The sequence below is a fragment of the Eptesicus fuscus genome, chromosome 9, assembly GCF_027574615.1.
Source record: "Eptesicus fuscus isolate TK198812 chromosome 9, DD_ASM_mEF_20220401, whole genome shotgun sequence".
In the NCBI taxonomy this organism is placed as follows: domain Eukaryota; kingdom Metazoa; phylum Chordata; class Mammalia; order Chiroptera; family Vespertilionidae; genus Eptesicus; species Eptesicus fuscus.
In genome coordinates, this window is record NC_072481.1 from 33,997,168 (window position 1) to 34,013,533 (window position 16,366).

The following is a 16,366-nucleotide window of genomic DNA, read 5'->3' on the forward strand; positions in this document are numbered from 1 at the left end:
TGATGGGGTCATAGTTGGCTTTTCAAAAAACCACCAACCAACCACCTGTAATCTTTACTTTAACCCATACTGATCGGGAGGTAAATCTGTATGCTGCCAAAGGCCAAACTGCTTTTCAAATTTCAGCAAGGTCTCAGCTTCCAGGGCTAGAAGGACCCTCAGGACGGTCTGACCTCAGGCTTCAAGGCTTCTGGGGTTGCACATAGACACCCACTATCTTCTTACACTTCGTTTTAACTCCCTTTGTATCTGTCCAATTTTGAAAAAGCAAACATGTCTATTTAGTGAGATAACTCATTGGGATCCATCTGTAGGAAATCAGTCTCCACCAGTAAGAAATGGGGATGCCGAGGCCTGACAGAAGGGGACCTGTGTGTGTGGCTCTTTCTGTGCCATGAAGTTGGGGGGGGGGGGTGGTTTTCTCTCAGATTGAAACCATTGGGAATAATTTATAAAATCATCTCTACTTCATTCTGAGGTACATTTATTTACTGACAGCATTTTTCTTAGAAATAGGATGGTAATTCTTGGCATATTTTATGTGTTTTAATTTTTTTCAGTTAAGAGCAAAGAAATATTTAAGTAATAAAACGTATACTTAGAAGAGATCATGCAACATCTACTAGTATTTCAGTAAAGTATGTGTTGCTTGAATTCTTAGGCAGGGCAGAAAGTTTAGATCAGAAACCATATGGCCCAGGTATATTTTATATGGACAACATGATATTTAAAAAATTTTTAGAATAAGTTAACAACATTTAAAAATGGGGAGATTTCACAAATAAGTCTGGTTTCTGACCTCTAATTAAAAAAACACACACAAAAAACACCATCTGGCAACACGGGGCCTCAATACCATAAGGCAATAAGGCAACTGTCAGTTGGAGCTGAGTAGAGGCCACTTTAAATACTTATCTTTCTGGTCTCTAAAAGCACCTGCATTTGCAACTTCTGGGACGGTTAAAATGAGAACTCAAAAGTTCAGTAACCAACACCAAATTTTACCATTCACAATCTCATGACAGCATACTTCAGTTTAACCATTTCCCTAGAAAAATCATGGACACAGTAAAAATAGTCATCTATGAACATGTGACTCCTCAAATACATGAATGCAATTTCTTTAAGGGAAAGACTGTAGACAACTTTTCTAATCTTCCAGCACTGCTGTATTTAGCAAACACTTTTGAGCATCTGTCAGTGGCTGGGTGGGTTAATCTATTAATGTACAGTCAACCAGCTTCCTATGACTGACACTGAATGAAGCAATGGGTTATAGGCATTTTCTCATTAGGGAAAGAAAAGCAGAAAACCCTCATTCAAGGTCCTCCTTTGCACTTAGTACCTTCAGAACAGAAATGCTAAGGAGTTTTTTTTCTCATTTTGTTAGAACTAGACTAAAGAATGCTCTCCATAGAGCAGCCCTTTGCAAGCTCTATTTCCTCCAAAGCCTGGGTGCTGGGAGACCAGTTTGTTTCTAGGTGGCTGGGCAGGGCAGGGTCAGAAGTGATTAGAGCCAGGCTGCTGAGAGGACAGCATTTAGTGGCTTCCCCACATATTGGAACTCTATCTGCTGCTGTATAAAAGCAGTACTGGTCAGAGATACAAAATATAATTTGCAAAATAGTTTATAAAAAGCTTTATTTCAACATTTATTTTAGGTGCTTCCGCTTGTATTTTAAAGTTTAGCCAGATGGTTTCCTTGTCAGTGTTTGTTGCTGTTTTCTTGCTGGGCTTCATTAATTAGCCTATGTCACCTTTACCTCTGCTGCCCTGGCTGCAGCCTGGCTGGTAAGAGAAATCAGTGGATTTTGTCTCCTTTATCCTAGCTGCCGCTTGAGATAGTCTGTGAAAAACATGTATGTGGAGGAGAGTGGAGGGTGACCATATTGGGTGTCTGACACTATACCCTTGTGCAGAGGCCTTTGAAGGTGAAAATTCCATTATGGGCTTCTCACTGTGTCTCTTTGAGCCATTTCTGGTTACTTCTCTTAAAGACTTTTCCAGCACATCTGCCCTGGATAGGCAGCTGGTCAGGTGGAGAGTTTTGGCCTAAAAATAAGGAGACTTGATTGTAGTCCCTGCTTTGCTACTGACTGATTTTCAGAGTAACCTTAGGAAAATCACAGACCCTCTAAAAACTAGTAATTTGGACTAGATTACTCTCTTTCCTGCTGTCAACAGTTAGAATTCTAACTCTGGTCAAGTCTGTTGGTGGGTTTTCATCTCCAAAATGAGGCCACAGATACATAACTCTCTACTTTTTGCCAAAACTTAACCAGAAATGATAGGCTTCCTCAATCAGGGGCCCTGACTGTAGCCTAGGATACCCAGCGAGCAAATAATCCTCATTTGGGACAAGTCTGCATTCTGTGCCACACAGAGGAACTCAGTTGTTAGGAAGTAGCAACTGTGTAACATGACCTGAACAGGCCCTTGACAACGGAAAGTCTACCTCTGCCTCTCACTGATCACAGGCCCTTGGGCTGGCTGGCTGGCTGGCTTTCAGCGGTGTGCTGCTCCCTATCAGTTCTCCCATGTGTTGGCAGGATTCCCTATTCCTTATCTCTCAAGTCAGAATGGGAGTGTTTCCAAGACCTCTATCGTCATTCATGCAAAAAAAGCCAGGACCCGACAGCAAAGACAGGACCCTAAAGGGCCAACACCAACCCACGACTTGGCTGAGGTCCAGGTGGGCGATTCCTGGCACCTGAAGAACAGCACCAGGAGGTTTTAGAAAACCCTAGCCTGTGACTACATTCAACAAAGGAATAAAATCCAAAGACACTTATTTCTGGAGTTACTCCCAAGTTTAATTCTAATATGATGGGGAATGGACAACTTCTCGTTTGTTTAAAAATTAAAGTTAACAGTGTGCCTTTTCAACAACTATTTCCTTATGTCCTTAGCACCATCACACTAATGCAGTAATAAAGGAAAGGTACCCAGATTCTGAAAACCAAATGGGAACTCCTCACCCCTGTCCCCAGAGGTAGCTCTCCAACGCTAGTAAGTGTCCTTCTGCTTGGGTTAGCATAGCTCCTGGGAAACCTGGTGCAAAGTTCACTACTGCCCAACAGGGTGAGTCCACAAACAAGGAGCCTCATTTGGGGGCTTGAAAAATTCACTTCTAAGTTAGCAATCTATGAATTGACTCCACTGCACAAAGTCAACTGTCAAGTGACAAAATGTAATACAGTCCTTCCTCTGGGAAGATATACAATTACTAAAGGTCACTATGGACTTCTTAAAGTTGACATTAAAGTTTAATCCGACACATCACAGCTAACACCTCACAAATGACTGGACTGGATTGTCTTGTTTTTCTTCACATCATTAACAAACACTTCTGAACACCAGACGCTATATGCTCTGGGTGGAAGAAAAATAGCTAATATCAAGTGCTCATTATTTACCAGTTGCTAGTTTAAGCACTTGACATGCTTCTAATCCACATAACCACACCATGAAGTAGGGACTATTATTGTGATTTTACAGATGAGAAAACGGAAACCGGTTAAATAACTTGCCTAAGATCACCTGGTTACTTTGCAGCATAAAGATTTGAAGCCAGGCAGTTGAATTCTAAAGCCCACACTTTGCTAAACTGCTGGTTGAGCTTAAAATGATCAATTTAAAAGTTGGACTGATTTATAGTCATTTAGGCCACCCTTAAGGTACTGGCTAAAAACTCAAACATTAGAAACTCAGCTTGAAACACACAGGGCACATGTCTGTGTGGCAGTTTCCCCAGGCCACTAGGCTTCCTGAAGTAGGGATAGGGTCTAACTTCAATAAAGCCAAAAGGAAAAAAAAGGCAACCCTTAAGCAACAGTATTTGCTCATAAAACGATCAAGGACTATTCGAGGAAAAGGCATGATCTAATCCCCAGATGGATAGGTAGAGTCTGGTCAGCTACTCTAGAGACAAGAAGTGAGGCCTGAACAGATGTAGAGACTCAGGCCTGGACTGAGGCTTGAGGGGCAGCAAACCATATGCTAGAAGAGGTTTGGTATCCTATATAATAAAAGCCTAATAGGCAAATTGTCCCCTTGGGCTGTTGTTCAACCTGGAGACCGACCGCTTACTATGATGTGCGCTGACCACCAGGGGGTGGCGCAGAACATGGCGGGCGTTGGTGATGTGGTGCTGGCAGTGGGCGGCAGTGGAGGCGCTGCTGGCCCCCATGGGCCCCAATGAGAGCAGACTGCGGTAGGATGGTGGAGCAGGAGCAGGTGAGCGGGTGGCGCCAGGCCAAGGCAGGTGCGAGCAGGGGCCCGATCGCCCCGCCAATTGTCCCGCCAATGGTGACCAGCAGCGATGGTGGGGAGCATGGCTACCGCCTGGCTCGCAGGAGCTGAGCAGGGGGCCCAGCCCTGACTGACTGCCCCACAGGCGGGATGGTAAAGGTGAGGGGGTGGCTCCAGGCCAAGGCGGAGTGCCAGTGGGGCTGCGGGGCTGGGGGCATGAGCTGGAGCTGCGAGGCTGGGAGTGCAATCTGGGGCCCAAACTCTGCAGGCCACCCCGAGGGACGCCATCCATGCATGAATTCGTGTACCGGACCTCTAGCAAGACAGTAAGAAGAGGAACATTTGAAAACTGGTATGTGTATGCTAAAGGCATTCAATTTTAAGTGTGGCAACATCGTATCTGTGGGTCAAAGCCAGAAATCTGTCACCCCTGGACTACAGCTTTCAGTTAACTATTTATGAAAGAGGTTGTGAGCAAATTTACAGTTAGAGAAAAGCCTGATCTACTAAAAATACTAACTTTACGTGGGAAATTTATTGGGCCACATATACTGTGGGAAGGCAGTGGTGGGTTTGGCCTAGGGCAGTGGTCACCAAACTTTCGGACCTCATGGACCACCAGTGGTCTTGGTGACCACTGCTCCAAAGATTCCCTTAAACCACCAGTCGCCAACCTTTCGGATCTCACGGACCACCAGTTGGCGACAGCTGGCCTAGGGCCGTGGTCGGCAAACTGCGGCTCACGAGCCACATGCGGCTCTTTGGCCCCTTGAGTGTGGCTCTTCCATAAAATACCAAAGCCTGGGCGAGTCTATTTTGAAGAAGTTGCGTTAGAAGAAGTTTAAGTTTAAAAAATTTGGCTCTCAAAAGAAATTTCAGTCGTTGTACTGTTGATATTTGGCTCTGTTGACTAATGAGTTTGCCGACCACTGGCCTAGGGGATGACTGAATCAAAGGCTCTAGTGCTCTCCATCTCTTGACTCTGCTCCTGTGTTAGATTTATTCTCTTGAACTGGCTTCTCTGCATGGCAGGGGTGTACATGGCCGTTCATACCTCACATCCTTACAGCTTTGTGACCAGAAGAAGCGAGCTTCTTTTCCTACATCCAGTATGAAAAATCCCAGATAAGAACTCAGATTAGTCCAGCTTGATTAAATGATCATCCCTTAGACCAGTTTCCCCAGATCAGCATGAGATCATCAGGGTATTTGATAGAAGGGTGAGGCCAGGTAATCTAAATTTTAACAAGCCCTCCAGGTGGATTTGATGCACACTAAAGTTTGAGAATCACACTGCCTTAGAAAGGGAGGTACTACAATTGATCCAAATGGGTCATATGCTATTTGGAGGTTTTTACTACAAAAAAGATGGGATGCTGGGCAAACAAAAACAACATGCATCCGCTATATGACCTTTTTTTTTTTTTTTCAAAATTCATATACAGAAACTTTCCTAGGTGAAGGGAAGAATGAGGACAGTGAATACAGTCTGTGGTACTGGTTAGTGACAAAGCTTATCAGAACGTTGCCTTTGCCCTTCTTTATAAGATCCCTATTTTCCAATGGGAACTTCCTTGATGATGGCTCCCTCTGAATCAGAAATGTTCAGATTCCTTAGGGCTCTCTTCTTCCCCATTTTCTCCTTCCCTTCACCCAAATATCTTGATCTCACGGAGCTTAGTCTGCTAAGGAAGACATACTAGTAGGAGTATATAAAAAGGGGATGTGTTTGGTCCGGAGGACAAGCCAGTCATTGAAATGACTGAAGTGAACTACAGGGCAGAAACTGTAATTCCAAAAGATTTGAAATAGGAACAAGCTTGACATTTTAGAAGGCACAAAAAAAAAGTCAAACAAGGCTATAAGGTAGAGTACTATGAAAGAAGAGAGCAGAAAGCCAATGGATCTTCATTAACTCAGTACACTGGGAAGCTATACAAGTTCTAAGCAGAGGAATGACATTATCCAATTTACTCAAAATTATTTTAGCTGCTACATGAAGAATGGATTCTATAGGGTTAAACATGGAATTTAGGAGCTGGTGCCATACCAGATATCCAGCAACACTTGCCTCTGCTTTCTGTAAACTTGCTGATAAAAATAAATCTTCCCTTCACCAGCTACTAAAGGGAAAAAAATACTTTCAATATGCTAAGTGATAGTCAGGCTCTAAGAATCCATGTGAGTTGGCATTTCATGTCCTTTGCTCATCATGGAAATCAGAAACTCAGTTTATCAAAACCCATACCCATAAATATGATTTCTTACTTCAAAGATATCTTCAAAGCAATTAACTCAGTTTAAGAAATAAATAATCCCGAGAACGGTACTTGCAATAACAAACCATCTCAAAGTGCCCTATTAGATATAGTACCTGCTCACTACCAGAAAGAAAAATGTTTATAAATTATTCTTGCTCATGTTAAGATCACATCACAAGGGCCATGATGACAAATGGTTTGTGAAAAGCAATTTCCCCTCCCCACACACTGCATATCCTAAAACTGTAGCTATTAATTTATAATCTATTTGCTGAGTTCAGCTACCCTCACAGACAGAAGGTCATGATTTTGCACAGTGTCAAAGCTCAAGGATTGGCTCTGATTCTGGAATTGGCAGAATGTAGCCTATTCTCCCACCTCAAGTATGGAGAGTGTTAGAAGCCAATCTCAATGTCTTTCTGACATATTCCAGGCTTCCCAATTCACACAATGCCTTTGGATCCCAAATGACTAAATTACTATGTGGCTCCAGATAAAAGCTGGGCTCATCACTTCTGCAAAGCCAACCAAATCTTCTCACAAGCACTCAAGAGTTTACGACTATGACTAGACTCCGAGGCAAACCTTCAGTTATCCACTTCAACTTCTTTTTTCAGTGCCAAGAAATCTGGAGCCTATAAGCCCTGACGTTATAGAAAGGGTTCAAAGCAAACAGGTGCTGCTGCTCCTTTTAACACAATCAATCTTAAATGCCTAAAATGTGTACCTTATTTATAATGCTGCTTCATTCTTCATTCATATGCAGAGGAAAACAAACTTTCTGTGGAAAGCATCCAAAGATGACTAAATCTTCAAGTGGACAGTAACTTTTCTCAAGAAACAAGAATATAAAGGAAAGTTAGTATCACTCCTAAAATTTCCTTAAAATTTGTATGAAATGGTAAGTGGTTTTAGTCTATCAGTAACAGTAGTAAAATGGTTCCAGTTATTGTCCTGAGCTAATGCCTATTGCTCAGAGTGATAAAGCAAACAAGAACAATGTGGACAATTAAAATGGGCAGATAAATCCAAACCTCTTTTGTATAATTTCACTAATGTCTCTCACAAAAATTTTATGAACCAGTTAATGGGTTGTAAAGGGATTTGTTGGGATTTTCTATTTCCATGCTAAAGAACAAGGAAATGCCAAAGGACAAATGGAAAAGCAAAGTCTGAATACACTTATCTAAACAATCAAACTCTGAACACCCAGTACTGGTGTTAATTTTTAACTTACCCCTGTATGGTTTTAAAAAGGGCTGGTTAGAATTAAGCTAATCAATTTTTTGTGGGATGCTTTTAGTCAGAGGCTCTCATAAAAGGAATTACAAAGTATATTTAAATTAACATTCCCCCAATACTTTTGTCACATCCATTTACTAACTTCTATATATTGTAATGTAACTCTTAGAAACTAGAAAGTAGATGGAGATTATTTTTCTCCGGTTAAAAATACTGTATGTGCAGCCCATGTGGCTCAATAGTTGAGCACTGACCTATGAACCAGGCGGTCATGGTTCAATTCCCAGTGAAGGCACATGCCCCTGTTGTGGGCTTGATCCCCAGTAGGGGGAGGTGTGGGAGGCAACCAGTTGATGATTCTCTCATCATGGATGTTTCAACCACTCTCTCCCTTTCCCTTCCTCTCTGAAATCAACAAAAAATATATATTAAAAAATAAAAACATATTTTAGAAATGCTATATGTGCAGAGCTAACAAACAGTGCAATAAATTTTCCCTAAATACATAATTAACTTACTATATCTTTTAAACCACGTAGACAAAGTACTGTTTTAAGATGTTTATATAATGCAATAGGACTGAACATTTACAGTTATTTACTCCATTAACCTTATGTTTCACTTAAATCAGGGATGGGGAACATCCAGCCAGGGGGCTGTATAAGGCTCTCGAAATCATTTGGTCTGGCCCTGCAAGGCATTAGGGGTGAGTTAAATGCCTGACCAAATATAGCAGGCTAATTTTTAAGTTGATAAGTCTGTATGGCCCATGAATGATGTTATAAATACCCAAATGGTCCTTGGCAGAAAAAGGTTCCCCATCCCTGATTAACATCACAAACTAAAGCCCTATCTAAATTTGAACTGTGAACATTAAATCACTACCTGAGCATAGACAAATACATATTTTGATGTATATAGAACCAAGAAAAAATTCTTTCAGATATTATCTTTGAAAGCTCTTAAGAAAATCTCACCTCACGGAGGGTCAATCAACAATTATATTCAATGCAATGATGAAATTTTGTAGTTGGACATTTTTACTCTATACTTTATTTAACAAGCATTTATTAAATAAGCACCTAGGTTTTGAGAATATCTTCCTTAGGAAAAAATGTATTTAAAGAGATAAATGGGTAGATCCAAACTTTCTAATAGGCAGGGTAGCCTATAATACCAATTCATTTCCAAAGGGAGCAGGAGCATCAAATAGCCTTTGTGAGAAAGCACAAAGTTAATGGAAACAAGAGAACTCAATAGCAAAATACTTAGAAACTTGGACCAAGTGGGGAAAACAAGAAGGAATTCAGCTGCTAAGTCCCCACAGGATTAATATAATGCATCAGGAAGATACTGGCTCTCATGCCAGATACTGACTCCCCTGATGGGAACATCCCGAATCAGGCTTGTGTCTTAGGGAAGTCTAGTTGAGTGTAAGGCTGGAGCAAGAGAGCTATTTAGAGAGGTAGGCAGGAAGGGGAAAACAAACTATCTTTTCTGGCTTTCTCTCCACCCAATAAAAGACTAGATCCGTGGTCGGCAAACTGTGGCTCGTGAGCCACATGCGGCTCTTAGGCCCCTTGAGTGTGGCTCTTCCACAAAATACCGCGGCCTGGACGAGTCTATTTTGAAGAAGTGGCGTTAGAAGAAGTTTAAAAAATTTGGCTCTCAAAAGAAATTTCAGTTGTTGTACTGTTGATATTTGGCTCTGTTGACTAATGAGTTTGCCGACCACTGGACTAGATGATCTTTAAATTCAGGTGAATAAATTTAATATTACTTCAGGAGCTACTAACCAAAAATCCAACTTTTCCCGTGTCCACTAATTTCAAAATTAAAGGCTTAAAAAATTAGTTGACCCATGGATATAGACAATAATGTGGTGAAGGCCTTGCATGGAGGGCGGGGTGAGCTAAAAGGGGTCAATGGGGGACATCTGTAATACTTTCAATAATAAAGATTAAAAAAATATTAGTTGAGGTTATGTCAGCTACGATGCACTTAAATGCAAGTGAATCAGTTGACTTAGAAACTGACTACTAGCTAATGTCCTTGTAAGCAGAGGTAGCCACCAAGCTGCATACATTTCTGAATTATGCCAAAGAAACTTACCTTTTTCCTGATTCCCATTCTCCTTTTTAAAAATGCATGCTTCCTTACAAAGGAGTTTGTACTTAGAGAATTTGTTACTTCAATGCTCACTGTATTCTGTAAAATCATACTGTTTTAATATCACACGGTAAGTACTGATAGTAGGGAGAGTTATAATATTGGGCTTAAGAAATTCTCTACAAAGAACACTCATAGAATTGAAAAGGTTTCTGTGAACCAAACTACTAATATTTAAATTTGTTTAGTTTACATTTAAAAGAATAACATTCTTTTAATTTTTCCTCATCAGGCTTTTCAGACATTTTAAATCCTATAGCCAAGCATGAACATGCTAATCTAAATATCATCTGGCTTTAGAAAATTTGAATCTATTAAGCTTCTAAATTTATGATGAAATACCAAGCCATAAAAATACTTTCCCCAAAGTATATATACTCAAAGATTAAAAAGTAACTGACTAAAACTATACATATATATTTTAAAGAAAAGATTAGAAAACTTGGGAAATATTGTTATGTAATCAACTCTAACTTTAGCTCTTTACAACTGTATTATAACTTTATTTAACTTAGTAAAAGCCAAAATTGGTGGTTTTTAACATGTATCTGAAGGTCAAAATCAAAGAATACAAAGTACCTAAAAAAAAAAAAGCATTCAATTCAATACTACCAAACTCAATGGTACCTTAAATACTACCAAACTTCTGTGAAAGAAGCCATATATAAAGAAAGACTAAAAGCAACATAAAAAATGAGTTTTTAAAAAGTTCATTTACCAAATTTAAAGATCTAGAAAAAAGGAAGTCTGACTATAATACTTGATAACACAGACATCATGTTTAAATAGAAAACACAAGGATAAAAACAATAATATCACTAAAAATATTGCACAACTTCAGGTGTTTCCTCCAAATTTGCTTTATGTAATTGGGTGGATATAAATTAATGAACAAAAATTAAGCAAGATACATGTAACAATTTAATAGAACCTGACAATCTAATTCCTTTCATTTTTTTCTCTCAAATTCATCTTTAAGTCTTTCCATCATGGGGCTCATAAGAAAATTAACCAACATATGGATACTACAGCCAAATGTCAAATCTTTAAAAAGTACTTATGACATACTAAATTCCTCTATATGCAGTTATGAAGAACCTTCAAGATACTTGTATTTTGTATCCAGAAAAGTGTTAAGAGTCAAATATTCAACTCAATATAAAATAATAAGAAACATTTCTTATTTGTTAGGTTGAAACTGCCTCTCCTTTTGCTAATGAATGATTTCTTTAGCTGTAATATCACTGAGCTGAACAAATAAACCACCTCTTAGTACATACGGAAAAATAAACACATGCTAAATGGATAAAACATTACAACTACATCTTTACTAGACCATCTCTACCTCTAACACTTCAGAAGCTTAGAGATTCAGTGTTCTTACATTAACTGCAAGAAAAAAATAAAGGAGAAATTCCTTCTTTTTTGAGATCACAACTATGAAGTCATGTGGTTATACAAATTCAGCATTTGTGTGCAAAACATGAAATACATATATCTTAATTATCCTTGCTTATACTAGACTTGCCAGTCAGCTAGCAGGACTTTCCAAGAAACAGAGACTGAGATGTGTTTTGTATAATTTCAATAACCTCAGCACTACAATAATAAGAGATGCAGTATCCTTTTGCTATGGTTCAAGACAACAGGGAAGGAGGTCACAAGAAAGAATAAATCAAAATTGTTAAAACCGAGAAACTTTTCTCAGTTTCACCATGGTGCCACTTTCATTTTTACATAAGCACTGTGGCATAATTCAAGCTCAATAAATCAGAAATCTTAATTTTTAAAATTTACCTTGACTTTTAATTATCACCATATTAACCAAAATAATTAGATAAAACACACTGGAAAGGGTAATACTAAACCCCATACTAGAGTTGGTTTCTTGACACATTAACTCATGTTTTTTTATAGAAAGGGATAGTGCATCTCAGTTTGCTTACAAGCTAGGAGATCACTTTGAATTCTGCATTTCCTAACTGCAAACAGATATAGCACTTATAACAGGTTATAAATAAACTGGTTTTCAAGCATAGAGCCAGCCCCAACGATAATAATACACTATTTAAAAAGACCTAAGGCAATGAATTCCATTTCCAATGGAAAAAAAGAACTGTGCAAACAAGCTTAAAACTACTTTTTTTTTGTGCCAGTGTTATAAAATGTAGCTTTTAATAAAACCTTGACCCAAATGCTAGCAACTTCAGAAAAGAATTTGGGTGGGGGAAGAAAAAAGTTATTTCATTTAGGAAAAACAACCACTATCTTTTTCCTAATCTTCAACACACACGATTTAAACATATAACAGCTGCTGTAACACTTTACACAATTCCTATGTACTGGAGCAATAACAAGATCTAAATACAATTATATATTTTTAAACACTGGGTCAAGGCTTTACATAAAAATACCATCCTACTTTTCCCCCTAAGTTTCTAAAATATGACGTACTTTTCCCCAACATCTGCAGCCATTCAGGAATTTTTAGGAAACTTTTGTGCATGATCTTAATTCCTAATCCCTGGCTCTTTGGGCTCAGTGACAAAAGATCAAAACCACCAAAAAAATGAAGGTTCACTTGAAGTCAGATGACAGATCCTGGCTCAATTAGTCTCATAGGACGAAAGCAGTGCTGCATCAACTGGCTCCATGCAGGAGGGGCATGTGAAGGATCTCATCAACCAGTCATCTATACAGTCCAGGTGATAGATGTGCATGCACGGCAGAAATCGAATTGGGTCCCCATAAACAAAGTCCATCATACAGATCACACACCTGTTGGGAACGAGAGAGAAATAATCAGAAAGCATTTATAGAGAAGTGGTCCGTATAGAATAATCTTTAAAATCCTATTACAATGACAGGGTTAATGTGAAACAGATAAAAATGGTTTGCCAGTGATCCTACCATCAAAGCAAATTGAAATTTTTTTCCTATAAGTGTTAGACCATCTACAACCTCTCATTTCAATCCTCTGGAAATATACAGACTTTCAGAGCAATCAAGAGAACAAAAAGAAATGGACCACATGGGGATCAAAGCCATTGCTAGAACTGTGCTTATAAAACAGCTACATGTAGAAGACACTGGAAGGAAAATGTGATGCTTTAGGTAGGAAATCACTGGCTAGATAAACTTTGTTTACACGAACTGAGTTTTTAGTATAAATCCAGAAATAAGAGTTTTCATTTTAATAACTAAATGTATACAAAAACAGAACCACTAATTTCAGCCTATTTACTGGGCTGCTGTAGGCTAGAATTCTCTTCATCAATCCCAGTTTCAAGTTCACTGCACTTTCCTTCAGGTTCAAAAAGCAACCCAATTCTGCAGTGTTTCAGGTCAGTGTTCTAGACTGACCAGTGTTCTCAGTGGTTAGTACTGACTCATGAACCAAGAGGTCAGGGCATATGACTTGGTTGCAGGCTCGATCCACAGCAGAGAGTGTGAAGGAGGCAGCCAACTGGTGTTTATCTCTCATAGGTGTTTCTATCCCTCTCCTTCCCTCCCTCTCTAAAATCAATAAAAACATCCTATATAATAAAGAGGTAATGTGCAAATTGACCCTCATGCCCTCGCACAGGATGGCGGCAGGGGAGGGTAGCTGTGGGCAACCAGGCCAGCAGGGGAGCAGTTAGGTGTCGATCAGGCTGGCAGGGGAGTGGTTAGGGAAGTCATGTGGTTATACAAATAGAGGCTCAGGCTGGCAGGCAGGTGAGTCGTTGGGAGCCAGCAGTCCCGGATTGTGAGAAGGATGTCCGTCAGGGATCAGGCCTAAACCGGCAGTCGGATATCCCCTGAGGGGTCCCAGATTGGAGTGGGTGCAGGCTGGGCTGAGGGACACCCCGCCACCCCAGTGCACGAATTTCATGCACCGGGCCTCTAGTATTATAATAAAAAGAAGAATGTTAAAATTCTGAGTCTTTTTCTTCACCAGTCTTTTTTAATTATTAAAAAAATATTCTAGATAGGATTTGATCCTAAGTGCTAGCACTAACTGGTGCTATGGCTCAAAGAGTCAAACATCAACAAAGTAAATTAGATTATGCATGTATTGGCAAGACCACTCTCAACCTAAAAGGAGTATGGCTGTCTTCATTAGAAACTCTCAGATAATAACTCTGAGGTCAAAAACTTCCCAGAAGTAAAATTTTATACAATATTCAACTCACCAGGCTTAATATTATTATTCCACAAATTAAGAAATGGATGAAGATTTTCCTCATATCACTAAAAACCTTTAGTAAACAATTTTACTTTTGGTCTGATAGCTTTTATTTATATACTAGAGGCCCAGTGCATGAGGATTGCCTGCACCTCGGGCTGGCCCTAGGTGGCTGGGCAGCCAATATCTGAGGCTTGCCTGGGCCTTGGGCCGGCCCTGGGCGGCTGGAGGGACTGGGGGACTCTGGAGGCAGGTGCACGGAACAGCCAGACCTGCCTGCCGCCCCGGTGGGGCTGAGGAGATTGGGTGCCGCTATCTTGTGGCTGTGGGCGCCGCCATCTTTGAAGGCATGGCGGTCAATTAGCATATTCCCTCCTTATTGGCTGTGGGCGTTACCATCTTTGTAAGGGCATGATGGTCAATTAGCATATTCCCTCTTTATTAGATAGGATATACAAAATTCTAAGAATAAGCCAGTTGATTATGGCTACATAACTTATCAAAGTATTCAAATCTAAGTATTCCTATACCACAATTTACTTAACTATACCTCTACTATTATTTTTCATTGAATAAAACTATGGTGAATATCTTTATGCATAAAGCTATAGGAAGAGTGAAATAACATTTTGGGATAGATTTCTAGAATTAACTGTCTCAAAGGTTATAGACCTGCAGGTCCTTGACACATTGCCAATTTGCTTTCCCAACTGACAAGGCAATGTTGGTACTAGTTTATACTTACACAGATGAATCATTTTTTAACTGACATCAACTTTCATCCAAATGGACACAAGTAACATATAAAATGGTCAGAATTCAAATTCTTCTTGAATTACTTTATCTAAACATTATCTTGCATTAACTGTTTATATTAACTGACTTCCAAAATGCAGGAGAATATTTTTCAAAAGAAAATCTCTTAAAATAGACCTTTAAAATATGTATAAATTTATTGAAACTTACTCCCGGATCTTTTTTTCTGATCCATCTCTTCCAGGGTCATAAACTCCTTTAGGCAGATGTTGTATAAGGCCTATTCTTTGAGCTATCCTAATTTGTTCCTCTTCAGTCAGCTGAGTTGCTAGGCGGGTCTGGCTAGGTGTTGGATGATAGACCGGAACTGGAACTTGTTCCTGAATTTTAAGAAATGAAGAAAAGGATTAGTTTTTAAAAATCTGTTTTCTGGTTTATATTTTCCTTTTGTTTCTTCTTTTTTTTGGTTGGAAGGGGAAAGGGGAGTTTGGGGAGAGGTAGACTGAGCTAGTGTACAGTAGTATAAGATTCTATTTTAGCCAGCTTTAATTTTAGCATATCTGACCTACTTTGAAGGATGTACAGTAAATACAAGCTTCCCTGGAAAGAAAAAAGCATGTTATATGAAGTATTCTCCATGAAGATCATAAAACCCAGATATATTCACTCCTGATACACAAATAGGTAATCAATATAATTAATCTAATAAAATGTATGCAATATTCTGTAGGTCACAATGGAGTTTTGTGGCCTCAGTATAACATTATTTATATTTGAACTGGCCATAATAGACTCTTATTTGCAAACTTATTTTTTCTTTCCATATAGACAGCAACCTTAAAATTAATTCATTATTTACTTGAAAAGACTGGATATTTTTGCAATAAACTTTTATAAAATTCCTTTTAGGCTTAGGGATACATATTTGGATATGATAACTGAACGAGTGTCAAAATGAGGCCACCTTTCCGCCCAAATGGAATAAAGAGCTTTTAGGGATATATATTAAATAGCCAAATATCTACTTATAACATTCATTTACTTGCATATATTACCATATAAAATATACTAATTTAGACATATTGCCATATTGCTTTTTTCTACTTACATTTATAAAGTAATTTTATTCATACTCTTCATACATTCTTTCAACAGATATTCACTGAGTACTCTTATGTGTCAGGTGATGGGGAGTTGAGAATAAACAAAATAAAAGTTCCTAGAGTGATGGAGGATGCTACTTTAGATAGTATGCTCAGGAAAAACCTCTCTGATGAGACATTTGAGAAGGCACCTCGATGAAGTATGAGTTAGATACTAATAATTGTAAGACCTAATAATTTCATTGTGGCTAGAACTATTTGAGCCATCTAATATGTTTTCCAGAGAACATCTCATCTGAATAAACTGACAGAGACATAACACTTTGAATCCATGTATGAAACTTTCACAGGAAATATAATGTCAAATCATAACTACCTACATTAGAAAATAATTATTGAGTTTCCTGTTAAAGACA

General features: G+C 39.0%; 1 protein-coding gene across 5 annotated transcripts in view; it reads right to left on the minus strand.

Annotated features, from left to right (window-relative positions):
- Positions 1 to 1,617: 1,617 nt before the first annotated feature.
- The window catches only part of RNF11 (ring finger protein 11), a 56,899-nt gene continuing 42,150 nt past the window's right edge, over positions 1,618 to 16,366 (minus strand). Inside the window, exons 2-5 of one of the 5 annotated variants that reach the window (XR_008556915.1) lie at positions 15,058 to 15,227; positions 12,505 to 12,701; positions 7,240 to 7,344; positions 1,618 to 2,052 (exon numbers count right to left, since the gene is read on the minus strand). Coding sequence is in view for 1 of the 5 variants with exons in the window: in XM_008139509.3 (XP_008137731.2) it covers positions 12,530 to 12,701; positions 15,058 to 15,227 (342 nt within the window). In the remaining 4 variants the exon portion in view is untranslated. Of the gene's footprint in view, positions 2,053 to 7,239; positions 7,345 to 8,299; positions 12,702 to 15,057; positions 15,228 to 16,366 lie in introns of those variants that run through there. The other 4 variants (XR_008556914.1, XR_008556913.1, XR_008556912.1 and 1 more) reach the window with 4 other exon arrangements.